Genomic DNA, 24,155 nt, shown 5'->3' on the forward strand with positions numbered 1-24,155 from the left:
TGGTTCACCGATTCGCCAGTCTCGCAATATTTGCCCCAGCTTGCGAAAGCATCGTTATTTACATGATGCACATTGATCACTACGTTCGTGAGCAACGTTGATCGGATCTATAATTCGTCATGCTGGAATTACGAAGGCACAGGTAGAATGTAGGCTACCGTTTACGTTTCCCACGTCCCCGGCCTATCTTTCATCGACTTCTCTTTCTTTATATTCACATTTTTACGTTTGAACTCTTTGCAAGAAATGAATTTATTATTATTCATTTGAATCAGTGGTTTCTCCATTAACTGTTTACGGTATATTATGGTATTTGTTTTTTGCTATATATTACCAGTGAATACTGAATTATACAAAATAGATACAATTGTCGCAGATTACAGCCATTCACAAAAATGGATATGTAGGTTCGTAAGTTATATTTTTTTAATTATATCGGTAAAGGTATGAATCTGTACAAACACTCGCAGTGAGTTCGCATACTTTGTAAAGAGAATATTTTCATTGAAATAAAACAGGCTGATTAATTTCAATAGGCGTGTAATGTATCCGCGTAATGCAACAAACGTAATGAAAAATCTAATAATACAAGTGTCGAGATTCACCAGTGATGAAAAGAAAAATATATAGATCAGAAAGGATTTCATTGTTTTTAAATAGAATTGATGAAAATGTTATTACACGAGGCTGTTATTTTATTACAACAAATAGATTTTATTTTACTACAATCAATTCTTTATATCGAATGATTCCAAAAACGATCCCAGAAAAGATAATCGCAGATTTTTCTACTGCCCTTTCGAGGTTTCCCTTAGTTTTTGTGAATGTCCCAGTACTTATGAATTATGAACGTGATTGTATCCTAATTTGTACACTACATCAGAATACGTCACTATCGTCGCAGGTGTAAGGTGACTAGTCTTCCGCCCCAAATGACAGTCCCCCCAGGGAATATGTAATTAGTTTCTATTGAGCAACATCCCGGAATGTTTCTTATATCCTTCTAGGAAATTCACGCCACGCAACACCCATGGCCAACGTGCTCTACTAATTTCAACGTATCGATGCTTTCCATAAGTACCTGTTACAGAAGGATTAAAAAAATCAAATATCAGTAGACCGGTTCTCCCACATCGAAACAATCCACAACCTACCTCGTTATTAAAATACTATTAACGATTGGCTAATTGTAACGTACATAGTTTCACGGAGCGGAAATCGCGTTTAATTCTATAAATTCTACGTGTTTTGGTATGTAGATTGGTGGCTCGTTTTCGAAATGTGCCTTGGAAACTTTACAATTTTATTTGTAAGTGAATGACCTTAGCATGGCATCGATCGCCAATGGCCTTAACATGTGAAGCTGGACAGTATATACAAAAGAAGTAGTCAGATATAACATTGACATAAACAACATGAAATACGACATTATACATTTACAGGAAGCATTTCTATAGTTAAAGAAATGTTTCAAGAAATATATTTGTATCAATTTTCCCATTCTTCGTACAATATAATATGAATTTACTACAGCTAATTAATGGCATGTATGTGTAATGAAATTAGGCCGAACGAATCAAAAAAGCCGACGTAGGTTCTCTATGTTAATTTATTGGCTGGCTCATCCAATGCAGTGCGCAGTAATTTAACAATAATCGCATTGTAAAACTATTCATGCATTCCTGTGCGTGCGTACACACGTGCAATGTTCACGAGAGTAGAATGCCAAAAGCATAGACGCCGTGCGTCAATGAAGGAAATCTCCCTTATTGTACGCAAGATATGGAGAGTGACGATCATTGGGAAATAGGATTTGCAAATCGAACCAATGTTAATGACCTTACATTTGCATTTGCGAAATTTGTTAGTCTAACTCTATGGCTAATACTCGTTTCAGTCAATAAAAGGATCTTCGACGATATTATCGATAAGTCACGGTAAAATCGATTCTCATTGTTGTGATACTATTTCAATACTATAACAACAACACAAATAATGATTATTACCATTAAGGTGTATAAAAACATAGAGACTTGTAGATGGTAGAAAATAAAATTCGACTCTACTCATCATTCATCTGTATCTATAATGTTTGAATAATTAATGCAATGTCTATATTATTAAAAACATCCATAAATCGGACGATAATAAAAAAATCTACCTAAAAAGTCCCTGTAATTCATATTGTTATACTGTAATGAATCATTACATTAGCAATGATAATGTCACGTCCCGCGCTCCGCGCGATCCGTAGCGCGAAAGTAAAATTGGTAATTTCTTTCAAATCAAGATAATTTAAAACGTTTATTTGAAACCGTGTTTACAGTATTTGAAGTGAAAGGCAGTTAAAGCTGCTAAAAGCTATATCTTGTGAAAACTTATCTAACTATGTTTCTATATTTACCTAACTATGTTTCTATAACAATATTAAGACAATTTAAACTGTAAACAAAGTCGGCAGTTTGAACAAACGTTGGAGATCTTCCTAAACATTTTCAGAAGAAAGACCCCGACGTTTTTTCATCTCCGACAGATATAAATAAATGAATAATTAATTACCGTTCGTCTATCGAGTAATAATTAATTACCGTTCATCAACCGAATAATTACCATTGTCTATCGAAAAGTTAGTTATCATTTTGTCTATCGAAGAGTTAGTTATCATTTTGTCAACCGAAGAATTTTATATCCGTCAGTCTGTCAGTCAATTGTCAATATCGACATCGAGTAAGTTTTGAATAAATCATTACATATTGTTAATTTACTTTCGAACAACTTTAATCCTCTCCCGTGCCAGTATTCCCGCACATAGCAGGTTAGCCGAAAGTGGAACTTACTGCCAGTTGCATTAAACGTCAGTTAACGCTACCGAACGCGGCAACTAAATAGGACGTGACAGATAAAACTCTAATCAATAAATAACATACAATGACTATTGGGTTATAACATAAGTAAGTTCAGTTAAACTCAATACATTTCCTTTATTATAACCGAACTTATTTATGTTAATCTAATTAATCCAATATAGTCAAAGAAATAATTAAATTTAAAGCATTCTGGATTTGAAGGAAGTCTTACAAGAAGCGTAAATTCTTGATTGAAGAATCAGTAAGTAAGAGCCAACATTTATATATCTACGTAGAATACTACACCGAACAAGCCGAGAAAGTCAAGAACGTGGATTCCATGGGTTAACCATGCTCGAAGAAGGATATCTGACGGGCCAGTTAGCCTACTTACGAAGACTTGAAATTCGCCCAGACTCGATGTCATCATGACCGGTTCTCACTTATTTCGATAATACTGCCCAGCAATGGCCCATGAAATCTAAGGAAAGGTTTCCTATGCGATCAGCGCCCAACCAACGAGTCACAATTTACCTAAGACTTGCGTAATAATTATGGACGACATCGCCGACGTGCCGAACTCGTGTCTTCGATTTGCCAGGTATTGAAAGAGATTTCAAAATCCGGTCTCTGTGTCACTTTCGAACAGAGAAAGTCGTGCAATTCATTTTGCCGTTCGTAGAACGATTTATAGAAAACTTTCGTTAGAGATTGCTAAGACACTTAGAAATTGAAGCGCGAATAGAAATTGTTCAAATGGAATATTAATGTTCCCAATGCATGAAATTATTATTATTAATGATATTATTAATTTTAAATAATGTTTTGTATTTGTTTCTTTCGATATAATAATGATTTAATATAGTTTAGTGATCTTCAATGTTCGCATTACACAGAACATGAACGAAAAAGTTAAATTTGACTATTGCGCATGCGTTTCGCGGTCTTACGCCGCTTATATTGTCGATATAATGTTTAAACAACATTGTAAATATAATAATACGATGTTATGGTAAAAATAGTAAATTATAATATAAAATATGATTTTTTGTAATATTTTTTATATGAATTACTAAATTTTCTAACACAATACTGTTTTACAGTTGTAATATGACTAACGTCAGTAGCAGACGGCAGCTAAGTCGTCTGCTAGAAACAGCTGACAGTTCTGATGCATAAAAACGTGGTTATAAGAAATTTATTTAGACTATTATGAATCTCTCATCCTTAGTTTTACGAATTTACATGTATAGCATGAAAATAAAACCGCTCGTATGAAAAATCACTGTTTACTTTCCGATATCTCACATAAATTTCTCGGTAAAGAAACACCGATTTACCGACACATTTTAGTAGACATTATGTAATTTACAAAATCTACGAAACACTATAATTCCTTCTCTTATACATTTCGTTATTATTGTCTATCACCTTATCTTCCTTTTCATATATACACGTAAGAATTAAACAAAATATATTATATGTGAGGGCGCGAAAAGATTTTTATGCCCGAAACGAATAGTAGGTTATGTTACTAACAACAGAAGAATTACTCGAATATCTGACTGAAAGTGCACGAAATAAAGAAAATTTTCGCTTGCATCACAAAATACTAATACTATGATGATCAGAACTATGATTTGTAATTGCATCGTGACTATGCTGATTCTAGATAACATTATACAAAACGTAACAGTGCCAAGAAGTAAATTTAACGTACCTGACAATGTTGAACCAAGGTACTGGTCGGATGTTCGATTCTAGGTCGTGACTTGACACATGTCGTTGAAACTTTCCTTCGTAATTGGGCGAGATGTCTGAACTGGCACAATTTCTCTGCACGAGCACAGAGCCTACTCGACCCTATACACGCCATAGCGAAAACTGTAGTGAGCCGAGTCACACGACTTACGAAGACTTTCGAGTTCCACTAGCCCCACCGACACTTCAAAATCACTTCCCCACCCACTTTTCCCTTTCCCGTCCCCACCTGTAAATACACCTGCTACACGCGACATTAGTCGGAACAGAACTATACATTATAAATTATAAGTAAAATATTAATCATTGAGTATTCTCCAACAAAATATTGGTAGACTTTCAGAAGAATGCTAAATTCAAAGTCTATTAGCGACCTCTAATTGATGCTTCTATTATTTACTTTCCAAATTCTTATATATAAATTATTTAATGGTTGCTTTCTTTCACTATTTACAGCGTACATTTCCAAATAAGCGTACACTTAAAACAGTTTCTGTGAATCAGAATATATTCTGCAGCGATTCATTTTAATTTTCATAGTATTAATCTCTGTTAAATTTCGTAATAATTTTGTTCTTTGATTATAATGAATAAGGTGATTGCAAGGTTTGTAAGGTACACTAAAGATTTGAATAAAGTGAAGCTATATATGGGAATTAAAAAAAAAAGTTATTAAATTTCGTGACCTTTTGCGTTTTAAGAATAAATCTTAACAATACATGTTCATCTTGATTTTACTCTGTGTTAATCTTTATGATCTATGGGGTACATACTTTAAACATGGCGAACGGTATTTTGAGTAGACTTTATGGAGCATTTAAAGCATTTAATCAAGTAGTTGATATTATATTACGTCGTGGCTTTCCATCAGGTAATAAGAAGGATATTCTTATATTGTACTTACATTTAGGTATTATACATAACTCAGAAGTGAAATATTTATATCCTTTATTGTCCCTAACCTCTTCAAAATATTACGAGTTTAAATTGTTTATTATTATTGAAAATTGTTAATGTCATGCAAACAGTAGAATAGTATATGTTTGCATATCTAATCTATTATTATTATCAAATACCATTTGCTTTTGATTTAGGTAATTTATACGCGATTGAATGTAACGCTGTAAATGTGCAGACCATTAATTTTCCTGGACGTTCTATAAAGGATGTTTTAAATGAAACAATTTTATGGGCCGTACCTAAGAAACGACGAACTATAGAAAAACGTCTTTGTAGAAGATTTGGCATTCCTGAATATATTTGGAAACCCCATGTACCAAAAACAAATATCTTAATGTGTAAAAAATGTGGTCACGATTATGAAGCTGGTACACTTTGCGGTAAGATATATAATTTTGAAAAGAACTATGATTTATTGCAACACTAACTTATGATATATTTGGCCTTTTCCAATTTTTATAGGATACTGCTATGAAATAGTAAAAAAGGAAACAAAAGAAATACAGAAAGCTATACAAGATTCATTGGGATTGCAACCTGTTGAACAGGATGTTATAGTATTATATGAAGGAGAAAAAGAACAATTACGAGATAACTTTTGGAAGGTATTTACATAATGTTACATATCTAAGATGAAATATTTCATTTTATTATTATTGTGCATATAATTTACGATTATGTCTTTTTATAGAAACAAAGAATCGTAGAATTACCTAAAAAGAGGCCTGATTGGTTCAATCCAAATTTACTTCAGCCAACAATAAAAGAATTAGCTGATTCAAAACAAGAAGAATTAGAAACTGAAGTTTCGGAAGATGTTAAGGATAAGTGAATAATTATTTTATATTGATAAGATATTTTTGTTCATATTAAATAAATTTAAACAAAGTAAACTATTGATAATTCTTGTTTTATTTAAAAATGTGACATTATTACAATTATAAATATTGTGTTAATATTTTAAATCTCTCCTATATTTCTATGGTTCATGAACATAAAAATAGGTCTAATATCAATAACAGTCACTTTTTTTACTATTTATGTAGTTTCATTATTTTTATACATGATAGTTCGCTTTTATTAAATCTTTTCTGAATCAACGATTTATAAAATTCAATAATGAAAAACATTTCTAGTTCTATTATGATTAATACACTTCACAAAAGTTGGTCGTATTTATATTTACCATTCTCCTATTAAAAAAGCCACAAAGATATATAAAATTCTCTATAAAATCAAAGGTACTTCATTGTTTATACCATAACCCTCATCCTGTACAATTATTAGTGAACAATTTCAAACCCATCTACAGATACTTCTTTATTAAAGTGGCTCAGAACATGTTCATGAAAATCTGCAAATGTGACAGCTTTTCCATAAAATGATCCACATAATGGACAAATTTTATTGTTTTGATCTGCATTATCTGCTATATTTGAACACTTTTCCAAAGATAGGCTTGTAGTTTGAAGACTGGTTTGAGTTGCACCATGCTCTTTAATACTTTCATTGAAATTAAATTGAGTACCTGCTTGACACATTTCTTTATTCGCATTTGTACGGCAATTATTACACATTAAGCCTATAAAATTATATTTGAAGTTAATTCCTTAAAATATATAAATAGACGTATTTTCATCCTGCTTAGTAGACGCAAAAGTATCCATAGTGTCTTCACTGAACAATATTATCAAAATATGAAAAATAGTTTGTATATTTTAAAATTTATAATTATGTGACTATATTGTAATGAAATAACCTAGGTTTCTTCTTTAAATGATACTAAACACGACCGTATTAAAATGAATTGAAATTAAACGAGATACACGTGATATATTTAGGAAATGAACAAATTACTAACAAACCCGAATGTTTACTAAGCGAGGATACCAATAATTCTTTATTTATACCTCCTTTTTTCTTCTTGAAGTTTTGCAGTGCCCTTTTCAGTTTTGCCTGTTGTGCCAATAAAGTGTTTTTCATTTGCGAGAGTCTAGTATCATGCTGTTTTAATAATTCTAAATCTGTATCTGAATCCTCAGGATAAGTAAAGCCAATATTTCGTAAGTCTAGTTCAGTACCATTTTGTAATTCAACCATCTAATTAAATAATTATTGTATAAAAGCAATTATTAATTATAAAAAAGTTTTATTGTCTTGCCTTATCTTATCTTCTTGCTTACCTCTGCATACTGTTGTTCTAGATCTGACTTTTCTAACATAATACTGTTTATAAGTCTAAGTGATATCTCTTCTAGACTTTGTTCTTTCTCACCTAGATCAAGATGTAATACCATAATTTTTGTTAAACATACAACCCAATTAAAAAATGAATATTGAATACATACCATTGTTTGTGGTTAATGTACATTGCTGATTATTATCTTCTTTAACAGAGCTAGAGATATCACGGAAACTATAGGACACAATGTCTAACGGTTGCGCTGCAGAATGTTGCTTAAGTGTATCGGAAATTTTTGTCAATTGACTTCCTAAGGACTTATTGGTTCTTATTAATTTAGTCAATCTATTCCATAACTGTCGGTTTTCTCCTGCTACCATAAAGACTTGGTGAGTAAGTTGGGATTTCTGTTTCTTGAGCTCTTCTATTTTTTCCTGTCGATCAAACTATATTAAAGTATAAGACATTAAAATGTAAAATACATACATTCTATGCATTACTATATATGTTATACAAACCTTCAAGGTTTGTACAATAGTTTTTTCATTATCATTAGCTTTTATAATGACTGCAGATTCATCCTTTCCACATTCAAGTCTCAAACACATATTTTCTTCCTCAACAGTAGCTAATCTTGTTTCCAATTGTTGACAACGTTCGTTCATAGTTTTAAATGCAACTAACAAGGCATAATAGTTGCCACATTTTTCAGTATCCACATTCTCAGATTGTTCCATATCACTCATGTTGTAAAAATGCAATTAGCAAAAGTGAAAATACAATTTCACAATTTGATAATTACTAAAAAGTATAACAGCATTTGTATTAACCAATTGTATATAATCAATAAACACTTGATATTCTTTCTGTTTCCTTACATTTCGATATAACAGAACATTCCATATGAATTTCAAAGAATTTCAAATAATAAGTAATAATTAAGTTCATAAATAAGACAATGAGATTGTCAAATTAGGTTAAGTTGCTACATATTTTAACACTTTGAAACTTAACACGATTTGTTAATAATTTCGGATTTTGACATTGAGATACGTATAATAAATACAATTACTCAACGTAAATTTGTTAGTTTGGGGTAGTCCCCGTTAACATTATCTATTATCTATTAGCGATATTACCGATTGGACGTAGAAAAGGTTGCCATAAGAACAGTCGAGGTATTGACGTTTGTGTGTAGTACTGTTTTGAATTGTTGAAATCACATGCATTGAATTTGCAGAACATAATCTTAGTATATATTACAAAATAAAAATTGTATAATCTATACATCAATTAATAATAAAATGAACAATAATAAGTTATTTTTAATTAAAGAAATTTCTCTTTTTGTGATAGGACTTTTTCTCCAGGACTATTCTAAACTGCTAATTATTAACAATTTTTGCACATTATATATGTTTTTAATAACGACATTCATAAAGCAGGATAGAACAATTTTCTCAACTTCTATATTTAGTAATAATAATATTATGAATAATTAAACAATATACCATAATGGTATTTTTATTAATACATATCATATTTTATGTAATAATAGCAACTTCAATCGTGTAACATATAAAGGCTTATCGTTAGGAATATAATTTTGTTCGTAATTGTTAACGAATATTGTCTTAAATATGTTTTCTATTTCTCAATTTCATCAATTTGGCTATTTGAATAGATCAAATTTACGCGCGCTCGTATGTAAGAAACCCAAACGCTTCTATTGGCGCAATATATTGTAAAGCCAAATCGACTGTTTCTATTGGTGCAGAATGTTGTCAAATCAAATCGAGCGTTTCTATTGGTGCAAAATATTGTCAAGTCAAATCAAACGTTTCTATTGGTGTGAAATATTGCGAAGTCCTTGTCGCCAGTAATTCGTTGGAGAAGGGCGTCGCGGGACGGCATTCTACTGTTCAAATTTGTGGAACGAGAGTTCGTTGCGTCACTGCATCATTATTACATTTTCATTTCGTCTTTATCATCATTTCTACACTTCTATCTGCTTCAGTTAAATAGTACGTTTTTATTTCATCACTTATTGACCATCATTTTAGTAAAATTAAGAAGTATTCTGCATTCTTTTTGTACTTTTATCGTTGACGTATACTTGACGGTTAGAATCACATTATCGATCTTTGAGCAGAATTTGGGTTCTATTATCCCTTAGTTTCACTGTAATTGGTTTAATTATTATAAGTTATTGGTTTTCATACAGTTACTTAAAATTGTCGATTTTCTTTTGTACAGATTATTGGCTGGTCACGTGATTGAAAGAATAGGGGTTCACAGCATAGACGCCACAGACGATTAATAATCGATAATTTATACTGGTACGAAATGAACGCCACGGATGATTAAAATCAATTTGTTGATTTTTCATGCAGTTAAACTCCTTAACTTACTTACCTTACCTTAAACTTACCTTAAACAATGAACGATATATTTTTAAGAACAAATTATAATATTTCACATGTTTTGTTTCAGTTTTTTTATAACTCCTATTTTTTCCTGTGCTTCAAAACTGAGCATGTAAGAATTTTTGCTTTAATTATTATTAATTAAAAAATAAGATTTGATTTTGAACTTTAATATCAGAATTCCAATCGTTATAGTATTTAGAGTATACTAGCAATTTAACTTTTGTATTATTAATAGAGTTTAAAGTTTGCATAGAGTTTCCTATTTCATTATCTCAAAATTTTTGTTCGATCATCAGCTAGTTTTCAAAATAAATTATTCATATAAAAAAATGATTCACTCATTCATACTATTTATATATAATAATTCATATCTTGTTAAAAGTTTATTACTCTTTACTCTTCCTCTTATTTCCTGAAAAGAACTTAGCAGTGCTTCAAAAGCTTAGAATGTAAGTAATTTTGTAATCTGTGCTTCATTTAATTTTATTCTTTGTATTTAAATTTGTCATTTTTGAATTGAATATTGCCTTCAAAATTTGAATTAATAGAGATTAATTTTCCACTACTTCAAATTTTCCAAATTATTAACGTTATGTTTAAGAACAAATTATAATATTTCATGCCTTGTTACAGATTTTTTCCATGGGATTGCCTGCCTTCTCTTTAGTGACAGCCTTCACGATTGCTTTCCTTGGGCTACCGCAGCATCGATGACCATCGATTTCCTTTTTTTTTTTGTCAATAGCAAATTAAATAGTATTGGAAATATTATAAAGCACTCCTCGCGATTTATTTTGAGAAATTTTTGTTTTATAATTATAGATTTAATAAATTAGCGTTGCGAAATAGAAAAATATTCCACTCGCGGTTTGTTCGGGACTTTATCGAGTGGATCGCCCTTCTGGCTATTGGACCTATTTCTTTTTCAGCATCCCTCTGGACGTTTGTTAATGGAAATACTGTTGAACAATATATCTGTTCGATGCTGATGAATATTTATAATTCTGGTTGTATTACTTAAATGACATATAATTACTAATTGTGCCATATTATATGATACAATTATGAATTATATAGCAAATAATATGAGCTAATTGGTTGCTACCGTGATTATATTTTTATAAGAATGAAATGGCAGGTATAAATCGTTTTAACAATGATGGCAATTACGAGGAAAAAGTGATTGGACGTCGATAATATGGATATTATCTAACATGTACAAGTAACTCTAGATGTCGCGAACTACACGAAATTATTTGAATGTATCCCACTGAAAATAAGCGCGAAAACGTATAACCTTGTAGTTCTGTCACTTGGTGTAGTGTGTAACAATATTTATTAGTGAGTAGTTAAAAACTCAAAATCATGACAAGTTTATTAGATCTTTGTGAGCAATATTTTGGAGCTCGTGATTTTTACGAAGTTTTAAAAATTTCAAGAAAAGCTACCGATAAACAAGGTACGTAGACATAACCTATTTATGCAAACTATGATTCTAAACAAAACATTTTTTAGTGTAACGTTCTTCTTAAACGAAAGTTAGAATTGCATTTATATATCAGATAACAATTATTCTTAACTTTTTTCTAGTGAAAAAAGCATATCATCAATTATCTCTCCTTGTACATCCTGATCGTGTTGAGGAGGATATCAAGGCAGAAGCAACAGAAAAGTTCAAAGTTCTTGGACGAATTTATTCTATTCTCAGTGACAATGAGAAGCGTAAGATTTATGACCAGTCTGGACAATATGACGAAGAAAGCGAAGAAGTTATGATGAGAAATTGGGCAGACTACTGGAAGTCGCTCTTCAAAAAAATCTCAGTTGAAGATATTAATAATTATGAAAAGAATTACAAAGGGTCTGAAATAGAAATCAAAGATTTGAAGCGAGCTTATATGGACAGTAAGTAAATCTTCTATAATTTTTACAAGGAAATTACATTAGTAAATTTAGTTTATTAAAACAATAAAATTACTTTGTATAGGTAAAGGAGATATGGATTATATCTTAGAAACTGTCCCATTTACTAGTTGTGATGATGAACCAAGGTTACATAGTATTATCCAAGGTCTTATAGAGAAGGGTGAAGTTCCAGAATACAAAGCTTTTACAGAAGAAAATGACAAGAAGAAGCAACGTAGAAAACGCAAGGTAAGTACCAAACAAGCAGAATATAAAATGTTACCTATGAATTTCGTTCATATAATTAAATTACAAATAGTTATGCAGATTTATACTTTTATGAACACAAGTAGAGAAATGAAACGTCAGCAGAAATTTAATTTCACATATTAGATATTATAATAAACACTCATTTAGATATCTCACATATTTTTGCGTATCGTGCATATTCTGTGTATTTTGGTATCTTTAAAAATCTGCAGTTAAAATCTTATGAAACAGAAATTTTTAATACTTTAAATATTTCTATATGATTACATTTAAAACCTATGTAATATGTTAATAAGTTAAACTATGATCTAAAAATTATACTTACATATAATTACTTAACGTAAGTAAGTACTCCGTTTTTTACATACTTCCATTGTGCATACCTAACAAGTGTAATTTTCTCGATGTCAAATTTGTCGAAAGTAAACGATGTGCATTCGAATGGCAACGTGCTCGTAAATTTAAACGCGGCACCTCACCCCTTCAATTCCGCTATAGATCACTTTAGAGATCTGATGAACAAGTGAGCAGTACGTTATTTTCAAGCTTTTCTATTTTTATCAATACATAGTACTGGTTCACGATTGGAAGCAGTAGTAGGAGGTGGACTAGTAGTACGATTGGGAGGGGGGAATACTAGTAAATAAGTAAAGAGGGAACGCAAGAGAGGATTCAGTCTACAGAACAATTAGATCGATTCTAGCTGATCGCTAGACGTCGCAGAATTTTCGGCTAAAATCCCTACCACGATGACTGCGATTCTTTAAGTTATTCAAACATATGAGAGCAAAATAATGATATTCATATAAAACTTTAATTAAAACGTATGATATTTTAAACAGTGCAATTGTATATTAATTCAAAATTAACAAAAATGGTTGGCATCGTCGGTCTATTCCTATGCGCTTTATTGTGTGCTAGTGTTAGTGATGTACAAGGGGCGTGCAAGCAGTTAAAGAACGATGACATGATAGAATATTCCTGTACGGGTGGACATTTGTCTGATTTGGACAATCTTCCTGCATCGACTGGAAAAATTCGAATTTCTCACATGCCAATTCAACGAATAACTGCGGATACCTTTTCAAGGTTTGGTTTGGATCTCTGGGTCCTAGGATGTTCCTACTGTGGTATAATGGACATTGAACCGGGAGCCTTTGAACATCTAAGTAACCTTCAACAATTAAGCTTTGACAACAACCATTTAACCACTATAAAGGTGTCTTGGTTCAGAAAATTAAATTACTTGACGTACTTGGACCTGAATTACAATAACATAGAGTCTATTGAGGATGGCTTGTTCAAAAATCTACCCAGCCTTGTCGACCTAAGACTATCTGGTAATCGTTTAGAATGCCTAAATCTTGTAGACATGTCACATTTAAAGGGATTAAAAAGAATCTTTCTGAGTGAAAATTCTGAATTCAAGTGTCCAAAAGCTGTCAGTGCTTTTCTCGAGAAGCGTGGAGTAAGTTTCGATAGCGATCCAGAATGGAGTAGAATTCCAAACGATTTAATTTATCCGGAAATACCATACGATTACGATGAAGAGAGCAGCATAGAGGGACAGAGTATAGAGGAGCAGTCCACGCCACTACCTGCTCACCGCGAAAGATTGCATCCAACTATAACACCATCTCCAATTGCAACAACACAATATACCCCACCACCGTTCCGTACAACCGAAGAAGTAGTTTATCGTCCACATAATTCTCCAGATTGGAGAACAACTCCAAGAACAGATGCAGACCCCTACGAAAGCAGAGCAAAAACTACAGTTTCACCATACGACATCAACATGATATATCACCAATCAATCCCAGAGGAATATTGGAGAACAACTACAATCTTGTACGGAAGTGGAGGAGAAGCTACAAATCCATCATATGACGAAGATACAAGAGCACCATATATTCCACCAAGAACCGTTGCACCAATCGAACGAGTAACATATCCACAACGTGAAACGACGGACTACAGCGGCCAAGACATAACGACCTTGAGTTCTTGGCCAAGAACCTCGGAATCCGTCGGTGCTGGTGGCGAATACGAGGTCTATCCACCCTACAGAAACCAAGACAAACATTACACAGAACAGCCGGATTATTCAAACCCACCTAACTCAGTCCTTTTGGCATCGAGCCAAATACCACCTCATGTGGAGCTTAACACAGAGCGTTCTATGGATCCCTACTCTGGTTGGTCTGCAAAGAATAGTATACCATCAAACGAGAAGTATCCACCTACATCTGTACCCAATATCGAAAACAAAGCATCAGAAATTTCGGTTCCTTCTTCATACACGACTCAATCCATTCACTCTATCCCACATATACCAACTGTAATGGTTCAACCTGCTCATCCTGAAAATGTCTATCAACCGCCGTACTACGACCCCGCGGTCACTGTTCATTCACCGCCATCGGTGAATAATTGGCCACAGCAGGAGGAAGGGACATCGGCAATCGTGCAAATTGAAACGACTACCGATAAGCCATTGCCTAATTGTACAACCAGGAGTTTATCATCGTCGAGCCAGAGCTCCATCACGATGATCATCGTTTCCGTTCTTCTTGCGATTCGCGTCCTTGTGGAGGGATTTTAGTCTCGTTAAGCTATTTAATATTTATTTGTATATTCTGATGGAATCTCCGACAATGAATCAAGTTTTCGTTGACGAATCGAATGTTTGCGTGAACCTGTGCGGATGTATTTGCTCTCGCAAGCACCGAACTAGAGTTGAACGGAAGGACGTTTATCTAATCGCAGACTATAGATCGGGTGATTTTATAAGTGCTGTTGGTTTCGTTCGTTTTCGGTTTTGGATCAACTTTCAAGACTTTGTTTATCGCGATTCGCTGTCAGAGGAACCAAACGAATTGATCGATTCTTCAGAAGTACCGCGGAGCCTGCAAAACCCAAAGCGTATGTATAGTATACTGCAATCTTGTTGTTTGTGGTTTCATTGACTTAATTTTGGTCTGTTGTAGACGAACTACGTGATCTTATTGTTATTCTGTACAGGTGAAGAAACTGTATGGTTTGGTACATTAATGTTTTTAATGATGCAATGCACAGGAATGTGTATAATTTACCAAATCATACAGCATCATTGTTGTGAAATTACAACCATGTCACATTGGTCGTGTTGTCGGACCTTAAGCGGTTTATTTGCTAGTTCTGCACGCTCTAAAACCTATCGAGAAGATGTGCATCGTTTGTTTGCCAAGGAGGAACGCCAAATATGATATCTACGGGGCGCGATGCTGAATATCAATTGAAACAGTAACAAGCGACGAGGGCCAATGCAATGTATCCGGTGTGCTAATGAAATAATTACTAATGTCGTTCAATCTAATGCTGAGCGTTATGTAACGACCTTGACTGGTGTACTTTATCGAGATGTGCTGCGTTTCGTGTTTTGTCAAAGAGCTTAACCCTTTCATATCTGTGACGAGATATCTCAGCAATATACGGCGATGCTTACATGCGATGCTTTGAACCGTACGTTATATCTTGCGTGTTTTTCTTTCTTCTTTAACTCATTAATGGTCGAAGTAATGGTGAAGTAAAGCGTAAATTGCGTAAATGTACATGTAGTAACTTACATGTTGATTTCTGAGAAATCAGAGATGTTTAGCTAAAGTATTTTGTATAGCTTAAACGAATTACCTTAGGATTACATTGTCATCTTTCGCAGATCTCAAAAATTTGTTCTTTTTTCATATTAGGAGAAAAGTTGTGAATCAGAAGTCACTCTAGGTCGAAGGATTAGGGTTAAGTACAGTTAGAAACTATATATTGATTTGTACAGGTAAAAAAGTATTAGGATAGTAAATATTTTGCAGATGTTTAATTTATAAGTCAGAGATTGGAACGAAAAAATTTTCATGATTGAAAAAGAAGAGTTTGAATTGAATGAACGGATGAAATATCGACTCATAACAGGGCAAGGTACGACGTAACTTATCCATAGATTGGGGTAAAAATCAATTCGCGAAACACCTCGTGCGCAGATGCGAAGGGGTTAACGGTGCTAAGGGTAGAGCATATTGTACTGTCAAAAAAAAAAAAAAAAAATATTCATATTCGTATTGGATATTAAGGAGATACTCCATTTTTTAAAGAATCAGTCCGTTTTTATACTCGTTTTTCCGAGATGCTATAATTTTTCTTGCATCATTGAGATCTGTTGAGTTTCCACCACAACAAATGGAATTATATATTCCATTAGAAAAATTATGTGTAATTTTTTCAAAATTCAATGTATTTTATTTTATGTTGTTATGTTATTACGTTTCTGTAAATTACGTAATAGAAATTAATGTGTAATATTAATTCTTACAATTAATTGCGAAAGAATTAATTTATTAAAACTATACACAACTGGAAAAGCTATTTGTATTCAACATTAAATTCGCGTTCTCTTCGTTGCAACAGGTGTATTTCACTCGTGTTAACTGATCGATGCTCTCTTGACAGCTCTAAACAGTAAACAGGCATCGAGAGCGCTTGTCGGAAGTCCCGATTGCGACATTCGAATCTTGAAGCGTATCGGTTGAAGGGTCCATCATGGACTCGGTATCTATCGATCTGAACAAGTGCATGCACGTGCATTCATAATGAGCGTAATAGCAATGACGTCGTGAAAACTGAGGAAACTGATAGGAAATGCGAGTTAGAGTACAGTACAAAACACGGTTTGATTTCTACGTTTTGTATTTTTTTTTTTTTTTTTTTTTTTTCGTAGACGTATCAACAATTAGTAGAATTTATTTTGGTTTACTTTTTATTATCTTTTTCTTTTTTCCAAGAATTTTAAAGAATTTCTTTTTTGATCATTTTCGAGATTATAGTTAGCGAGGTCTTTCTATGAGATTTTTCGATTTTATATCGATATTTTATATATATTTAGAAGTTTTATGATATCGTTATCGTATATTGTAGACTGGTATAAGGTTTTTAGAAGGAGTGATATAACTTTGGTTTTCTGGTTTTTTGATCTTATTTTTGTAATCTTCTGATCGATCTGTAAACAACGGCTCTTGACAGATTCTTAGAATCTTTTTCTGATGGATTTCTTTCAGTTTACAGGTAGATTGACATTCCATTAATTTGTCAAATTGAACAGAAGTTCGAAATTTGATGAATTATTTCATCGATCAAATTTCTCCTTTCTTTTAAAATAATAAACAAATCCAATGTCTGTATGAGTAATATTAAGAGTATCACAAATATACACGAAAACTAATAGTTTATATCGTTTGTTTAAAAATTGGAATTTGTTGATTAGATTTTGAATCTGATTGACCAGGCATTTATTGGTAGGGTACCCACTATTCGAGTAAATCTCCCATTTTCTGAAGCATCATTCGTAAGAAACGATCTCTCATTTATTGCAAACAATCTTGTTCAAAAATACCGTCAAATAGACGTTGCCAGTATCATTTTTAATTTTTAACTTAAGTGTAGTTTCGAAAAACTTGTACAATTTCATGTTGTCCATCATGCGATTTAAGAAAGACAAAAACCCATAAAACAGATAAATTCCAACCTTCGCTCCTATGTAAGAAAATATATGTGTTTTGTCAAGATTAAAATATCTTCCAAACTAGTGATTTTTCGACATAAATATTATAATGCTATTTTGCAAGAAATAATAAACTGCATCGATTATGCATGAAAAATTGCATACATGATCTACAAATTTAAAAAAAGCGTATGTTATCTTGTATTACGTATACGCGTCCATCTGTGGAACAACTAATTATAGCAGATTGTGTTCCCCTCGAAATCATTCGCTTTCTTCTTTGTCTGAACTATTTCTTTATGTAGCAGATAATTTATCAATAATTTATAGATTAAAATTGGACACCCTGTATATGCATTACCATCTACAAGTCATCGGACATTTGTCTACTTTGAGCAAAACGACTGTTAGAATGTCTACAAATACGATACTTTCGACGTTACGTAATTTCAACATTTGACGTAAAAACTAACTTTAGCTAACTTTATCTCGTAATAAAAATTAATGGTAGTATAAACTCGTGCATATTTTAATTCGACTGACTGACTTATGGGTAGACGGTAAAAATCAGTTCGGAAGATCGTATCTACGTGCTAACAATCATTTTGCCCAAAATAAACAAGTGTCCAGTGACCTACGGACCGGAGTGTAAATGGTTGCTCCAATAAAATTTGTCTCGACTTAACGGAACGCTTCGTTTTTGCGATAGCTAAATCGATCGATAATACATTGTGGCGAGTTATTTGCGAATGAAAGGTGTGCCAAAATATCCACGTTTGACGTGCACACGCGTGCATCCGAGCGAGTGCAGAGGGTCGCGCTTCCGCAACCTTGAATTACCTCGTCTCCCAGTGTCTAGAGCGAACGATACATCTGGCCGCGAGCCTGGCGCTCCGGAAATCACTCGAATCACGAAATAATTGAAAATAGTCATCGGGTTCGAGGCAGCGCGCACCGTTGCATAACGAATTTCCTTCGAGACCAGTCATCGTTCTGGAATTTTGTGAGAATTAACCCTGCTAACGTTCTCGATGATCTAGAGCCATCGATGTTACGACTGCTGCTACTCGTTTAACAACGCGTTAATATTATCCGGTGATAATGACAGACCTTCGTTTCAATCTTCCTCGATGATGTTTACACGACGTGACGCATCTTTGACCTTTCTTCGACATGGTTAATTATTGCTTCAATAACACGAATATGTTTGAAAAAAAAAAAAAAAAAGAAAAGGAAAGGAAATAGCTATGGTAATTACATGGATGTTATCATCAAGCGATGGTTTATGAATGGGTCTCTGGTTTTCTTCAAGATTAATTTCAGCTGAAAGATCGTTTTCTTACCTTGTTCCATTGTTTGATATTATATATTGTATGTATGTTAATATACACTGTTGGCTGTAAGTATCAGGGCACCTACTAATATTTGGGACAAATTGAATGTTTTTCATTGCTTTTATTTTTTAGGTATTTTATAATATAAGATACCAAATAAAATAAAACCTGTTTTTCAATAAATATAGTAAGTAGGCACCGTAATCCTTATGGTCGACAGCGTATCTTCATCGTTCTATTTTAATTCATAATTCAAATGCAACGCGCTTCACAAGGAAGTGAGGACAAACGAGGCATTATGATCAGCTAGCTTCGCATCTGGTGGTTGAGGTTTAACATTGGCATGTATCGAGCTGCATTTCAATTCCTACCAGTAATAATAATAGTTCCTTCGCCGCTTGACGTTTGAATCATGCAGCTCGCTCGAATACTTAAACAAATATATCACAGTCCTTTTAGACTCCATCTTAAAATTGTAACAGAGATACAGAAGAAGAAGTAGTTCATCGCGAAGGAGCCACATTTATTCCCACGTTGCATTTGTCGAGTAAATAAATAATTATTTTTCAAATAAGAAAGAGAGAGAGAAAATAAAAGCGAATAATTTACGAAAATGGAATGTTGGTGATATGAGATAAAATATGGGAAATGTGACTGAAAATATTTGGAACTAAAAATCTAATCAGCAAAGACAAATTGATCATCCGTCGCACTTTCTTAAATCATTATTACATAACAAACGTATTTGTTTAGTTGCACGAATCTTTGCATGAAAATAACAATGATGTCAACGGGTCGGAAATAAATCTTCCTATCTTGATCTAAAAATTGTTTCAAAGTGTTGGTATCATCACACGTACAATTAGATCAGACAAGGGGAACGAATCTAGGTAAAAGCAACAAGATTTTGCCGATTAGATCACTGCCTAACTGTGGTAATACAACAAGCGAAACCAGAGAAGCTACGATTACGAACTATTACATGATTTAGAATGTTTTAGTTAATTTGGTAGTTCTTGTAGTGATTTATGATTCTCCAAATTGTCCTCTACAATGGATCTATTAAATTCTCGTCTATAGGTAGAATATTTCCTGCATTGAAAAATGAGGTGCTCTATTATGTTTGCAGCAATTGGTACTTATGATTGTTCAATACGTAGAAATCTAAAATTGTCTTATTTGCTCGCCTTTTCTTCGAGAATGTCTCCTCTTACATACGATTAGCCATTTTTGCATAGATGCAGAAAACGCGTTATGAAAAGGGTAACGGTGGCGCGAGTTTATTGGACAAATAAATATATTTTTTTTATACAATTTTATTAACCGCTTTGTAGATAATCAAAATATTGGGATTACTTAACAAGCCCTGAAGTAAATTCTAGACTCGGAACTTTATATTTATATCGAATATCTGTATTTAAAATTTTGATATTTATTTCTCGGGTTGCGATATTTCCATTCACAGCTTTAATATCTAAAACTTCGTATAAATTTCGATGTAAAAATATGCGAAGGATGGGAATTTGCCGCGATGTTATATATTCACTAGGAAGTAAAAGATTGTAGAAAGAAATATATTTATGCGAATAATTCACGCACTTAATACAACCCTCTGATAAATTTACTATGTATACGAGTCTATCTTTTGTACTCCGCGCTTTTCATGAATAAACTATAGATAAGCGATATATGAAGAAGAAGTAAAAGGAATAACTTGCGTCAGGTCGATCTGTCAATTTGTCACTGCCTTCGTAGTTGGGCCAGGCCAATTCTCAAACAATGGATTTGTGTTCTCTCATCGAATTTCAAGTCGAATGTCATTTCGATAAGCGAGTGCATTTAAAATTTCGCGAAGCGTTGTGTAATCGCCTAACATTAGGCCGCTCCTCGGATGTACTTGCCAGAAATTATAAATAACGGAATTTCCTCAGCACCGAATTATGGAGTAGGTCACTGGGAATATGGAACATCATCAACAAGCATGAACCATGAACAGTCGCGTCTACTTTTAATGAGACAGGCGTGTGTTATGCTTCAAAGATTATAGGAACCCCACTATTTATAAGGCTCTGTTCCTTTTAACTAAACAACAAATTATGTATAGGCAGTTTTGTGTATTTTGGTGCGAACATGAAACTGATGATTCCGCAATGCAACTTAGGTTGAATATTGTAATAAATTTGTCGAAACGTAGAGATTAATCAGTTGAGATTGCGGGTGATCTGGACAAGCTATTATACATTGATATATTGGTTTTGTCTATAATCCGTACTGTCTAAAAGAATTATCTTTAACAGTATACTATGTGTGTTATACGAAATATTTTGAAATTTCGTTAGTATCACAGTGAAACTCGACTGTCATCGTTATATTGGCAAGATTTGAAGGGAATCGGAAAACGTATGTAGACGTTCAAAGATATTTATTGCAAGTGTACATTTCACAAATATTGTCGAACTATTTGGACAGTAAATTATCGTATATTAATGAGAAGCCAGCTATATTAATATTATATATTTGAGACAACTATGTTTTCATATTGTATCAATTTTTCGCCAAATTTATGTTTGCAATAACTCTCTTATGAGTTCTATATACATTCTCAGCTTGTGTTTAAATTTTACCAATATAATGATGGCAGTTGTGTCTCATTATAGTGTTAATGAAATTTGAAAATGATTTATGTATATATGTATATAGAAGCTTTTTATGGTAAGTGTCCAATGCTTCCATGAATCATTATATATTGATTTATTCTACTGGTAGATCGTAAAGATATTCCTTGGATGTGTACATATAAAATACATAAATACTTTTTCAATTAATCTTAAGCTGTCTAATTAATTTATACGCTTCTATAATAATCGTGAATTACGAATGACTGATATTTGCAAGGTGTTCCAAATAGTTGGAGTCAAATTACAGTAGCATGTAATACTCATCAGAACAGGCAAAGAAGTCTTAATAACTACAGGTCCCAATATCATCAGTAGACTGCGGATTTCTATGCATTTATAAAAAATATAAAATTGTAAAAATGCACATAGTATACAAAAATGTACAAAATATTCAAAGTATAGTAGTTAGTAGATATTTAATTTCCACTTAATAGACTTCATTTGTTTAATTAGAATTATTTATAGAAATAGAAATTTGTATAAAAAGAGCCGAAGCGTAATCATTAGTTTCGAAATTATTACATCCATTTAATGAGTTAATAAGAAGCTCGATTAACTAGCAGCAACAGATACCAAGAGATCGATAAATTTGAAGCTGTGCAGCTCCAGTACACTTATTAAATAAGTTAATTACGCGCACTTGACGACACGCGTAACCCTATTTTCGATGCCTAGCCATACGCCTATCCTCGAGATTATCGGAACCGGTTGCCTTTCTACTTCGTTTCTGCTCGTCAGCGAGCACAAGTTAATTTTAACGAGGGGTCATCAAAAGTGGAAGATAATAAAGAATCTGGTTCCTCGATTCGACTTCTGGCGGAATACCGATCGTTTCTATTTTCTACGCGAAAATTTTTCAAGTCCGTGATTTTTGCGTACACTTCGCACTCCACATCAGAAGTGTTCGATGTTTCCGATGAAATTATTATTCGCTCTGTACACTGTTTGAATAATATTGCAGTCAGAGTCAAGAATTAGAATTGAAAATTGAGACGGTTATTATACTTGGTTGAGAGCAGCGGTGTTGGATACAAATCGATAGAAATTTGCAATTTGATCATAATTGGTTAATTTAGAAATGTGGATCGAATTTGGGGAGAATGAAGCGTTCATCAAAATAAGGAAAAAGGTCTTAAGATACACGAATTCCAATAGTTAGATTTTGTCTCTTTTCTAATAAAAATATCTAATTTCTAGACTGTAATAGATATTTTTACATTTTATTACGTTATTCCATAACGAAATATTAAATTTGTGAAAAGAAATGTTTTATTCTTTAAATAACTCCAAATAATAATTATTCCACAAACGAATGAATCGATTTTCTAACAAAATATATTAAAAATATATGTCGATAAAATATATAAATTAATTATGAAAATTATTGCATATTATCAAGGAAATTAATGGCGTTCATTTTTATTTCCAGTGGGCGAAAGAAGCAGAGGAAGCTGAACGTCTAGAAAAGATGCTGAAGATCGAAAACGAGGAAAACGCAGCTGCAAACAATTTGGCGTTGGCGATTCAGAGCCGTAACGAGGCCAGAGCGAGTCAATCTGACAAATTCTTCGATTCTCTGATCGACAAATACGCGAACATGGCTGGAAAATCGACGAAGAAGAACTCGTCAGCTATGAAAACCGTAAAAACCACGAAAAGTACGAAGAAAACAAAGAAGAAGACGTAGGACGATAGAGATTTTTCGCACGAATCTCTCCCTCCACATTAGAATATTCGCGCGACTTTTATAACTTAAGTATCATTATAACTTCAGTGATCGAGAAGAGCCATTTTATTGTACATCTTTTTTAAAGGAGGAAGGAATGATCATATTTAAGTTTTGTAAATTTGAAACGTGTATATCATCTTTTGAAGCCATTGTACTGATTAGAAATCCATAAATCAGTGATGGAATTCTTTGTAATTATATGTAGGTATGTCCCACTCAAATATAAAATTGAAATATATATATTAATTTTAAAATTTACTACAGAAAATATAAAACTATTGAATGTGATTGATAATAAAAAGAAAAGAAAATATGACTAAAGTCATATACCAGTATACAATCGGTCATTTATACATAATCAGACAATTTATTATACATAAATAATGCATGTTAATTAATGATTTATTAAGTTAATTTCAAGACAGGTCCACCTATTTCAGCGGTCGATATTTACAAGAGAATTCTTACCACTCTATGGTGATGTGTATTCTACATTATCGACCAGACCTGTAATACGATTTGCGGATTTCT

At 32.8% G+C, this 24,155-nt stretch overlaps 4 protein-coding genes across 7 annotated transcripts in view; 2 read left to right on the forward strand and 2 right to left on the reverse strand.

The window, feature by feature from the left end:
• LOC117205803 (decaprenyl-diphosphate synthase subunit 1) overlaps nt 1-4,827 on the reverse strand; it is a 51,851-nt gene extending 47,024 nt beyond the window's left edge. The window contains exon 1 of the mRNA XM_033444548.1: nt 4,567-4,827. Within this exon, the coding sequence (XP_033300439.1) occupies nt 4,567-4,722 (156 nt within the window). The 5' untranslated portion in view covers nt 4,723-4,827. The remainder of the gene's footprint in view (nt 1-4,566) is intronic.
• Nucleotides 4,828-5,342: 515 nt separating this feature from the next.
• LOC117205805 (39S ribosomal protein L32, mitochondrial) lies at nt 5,343-6,465 on the forward strand. Its single transcript, XM_033444552.1, has 4 exons — nt 5,343-5,478; nt 5,702-5,947; nt 6,030-6,172; nt 6,259-6,465. Exons 1-4 carry the CDS (start codon nt 5,361-5,363, stop codon nt 6,397-6,399), a joined length of 648 nt encoding a protein of 215 aa, XP_033300443.1. The 5' UTR covers nt 5,343-5,360; the 3' UTR covers nt 6,400-6,465.
• A 42-nt stretch (nt 6,466-6,507) lies between these two features.
• LOC117205804 (protein spindle-F) lies at nt 6,508-8,934 on the reverse strand. 3 transcript variants are annotated; one of them, XM_033444549.1, is made up of 6 exons: nt 8,628-8,934; nt 8,268-8,550; nt 7,916-8,195; nt 7,751-7,842; nt 7,478-7,667; nt 6,508-7,149 (listed from the first exon to the last, which is right to left on the reverse strand). In XM_033444549.1, exons 2-6 carry the CDS (start codon nt 8,493-8,495, stop codon nt 6,851-6,853), a joined length of 1,089 nt encoding a protein of 362 aa, XP_033300440.1. In that variant the 5' UTR covers nt 8,496-8,550; nt 8,628-8,934; the 3' UTR covers nt 6,508-6,850. The 3 variants fall into 3 exon arrangements, with proteins under 3 accessions (XP_033300440.1, XP_033300441.1, XP_033300442.1); XM_033444550.1 differs by having other exon boundaries at nt 8,889-8,930; XM_033444551.1 differs by having other exon boundaries at nt 6,511-7,149; nt 7,916-8,183; nt 8,628-8,930.
• A 2,499-nt stretch (nt 8,935-11,433) lies between these two features.
• Nucleotides 11,434-23,882, forward strand: LOC117205576 (dnaJ homolog subfamily C member 9-like). Of its 2 annotated transcripts, XM_033444130.1 has the most exons (4): nt 11,434-11,637; nt 11,769-12,083; nt 12,166-12,332; nt 23,325-23,882. In XM_033444130.1, exons 1-4 carry the CDS (start codon nt 11,544-11,546, stop codon nt 23,580-23,582), a joined length of 834 nt encoding a protein of 277 aa, XP_033300021.1. In that variant the 5' UTR covers nt 11,434-11,543; the 3' UTR covers nt 23,583-23,882. The 2 variants fall into 2 exon arrangements, with proteins under 2 accessions (XP_033300021.1, XP_033300020.1); XM_033444129.1 differs by lacking the exons at nt 11,434-11,637; nt 11,769-12,083; nt 12,166-12,332 and adding an exon at nt 13,009-15,278.
• Nucleotides 23,883-24,155: the final 273 nt, after the last annotated feature.

This window comes from Bombus bifarius, unplaced genomic scaffold (genome assembly GCF_011952205.1).
Source record: "Bombus bifarius isolate JDL3187 unplaced genomic scaffold, Bbif_JDL3187 scf7180000007992, whole genome shotgun sequence".
Taxonomy (NCBI): Eukaryota; Metazoa; Arthropoda; class Insecta; order Hymenoptera; family Apidae; genus Bombus; species Bombus bifarius.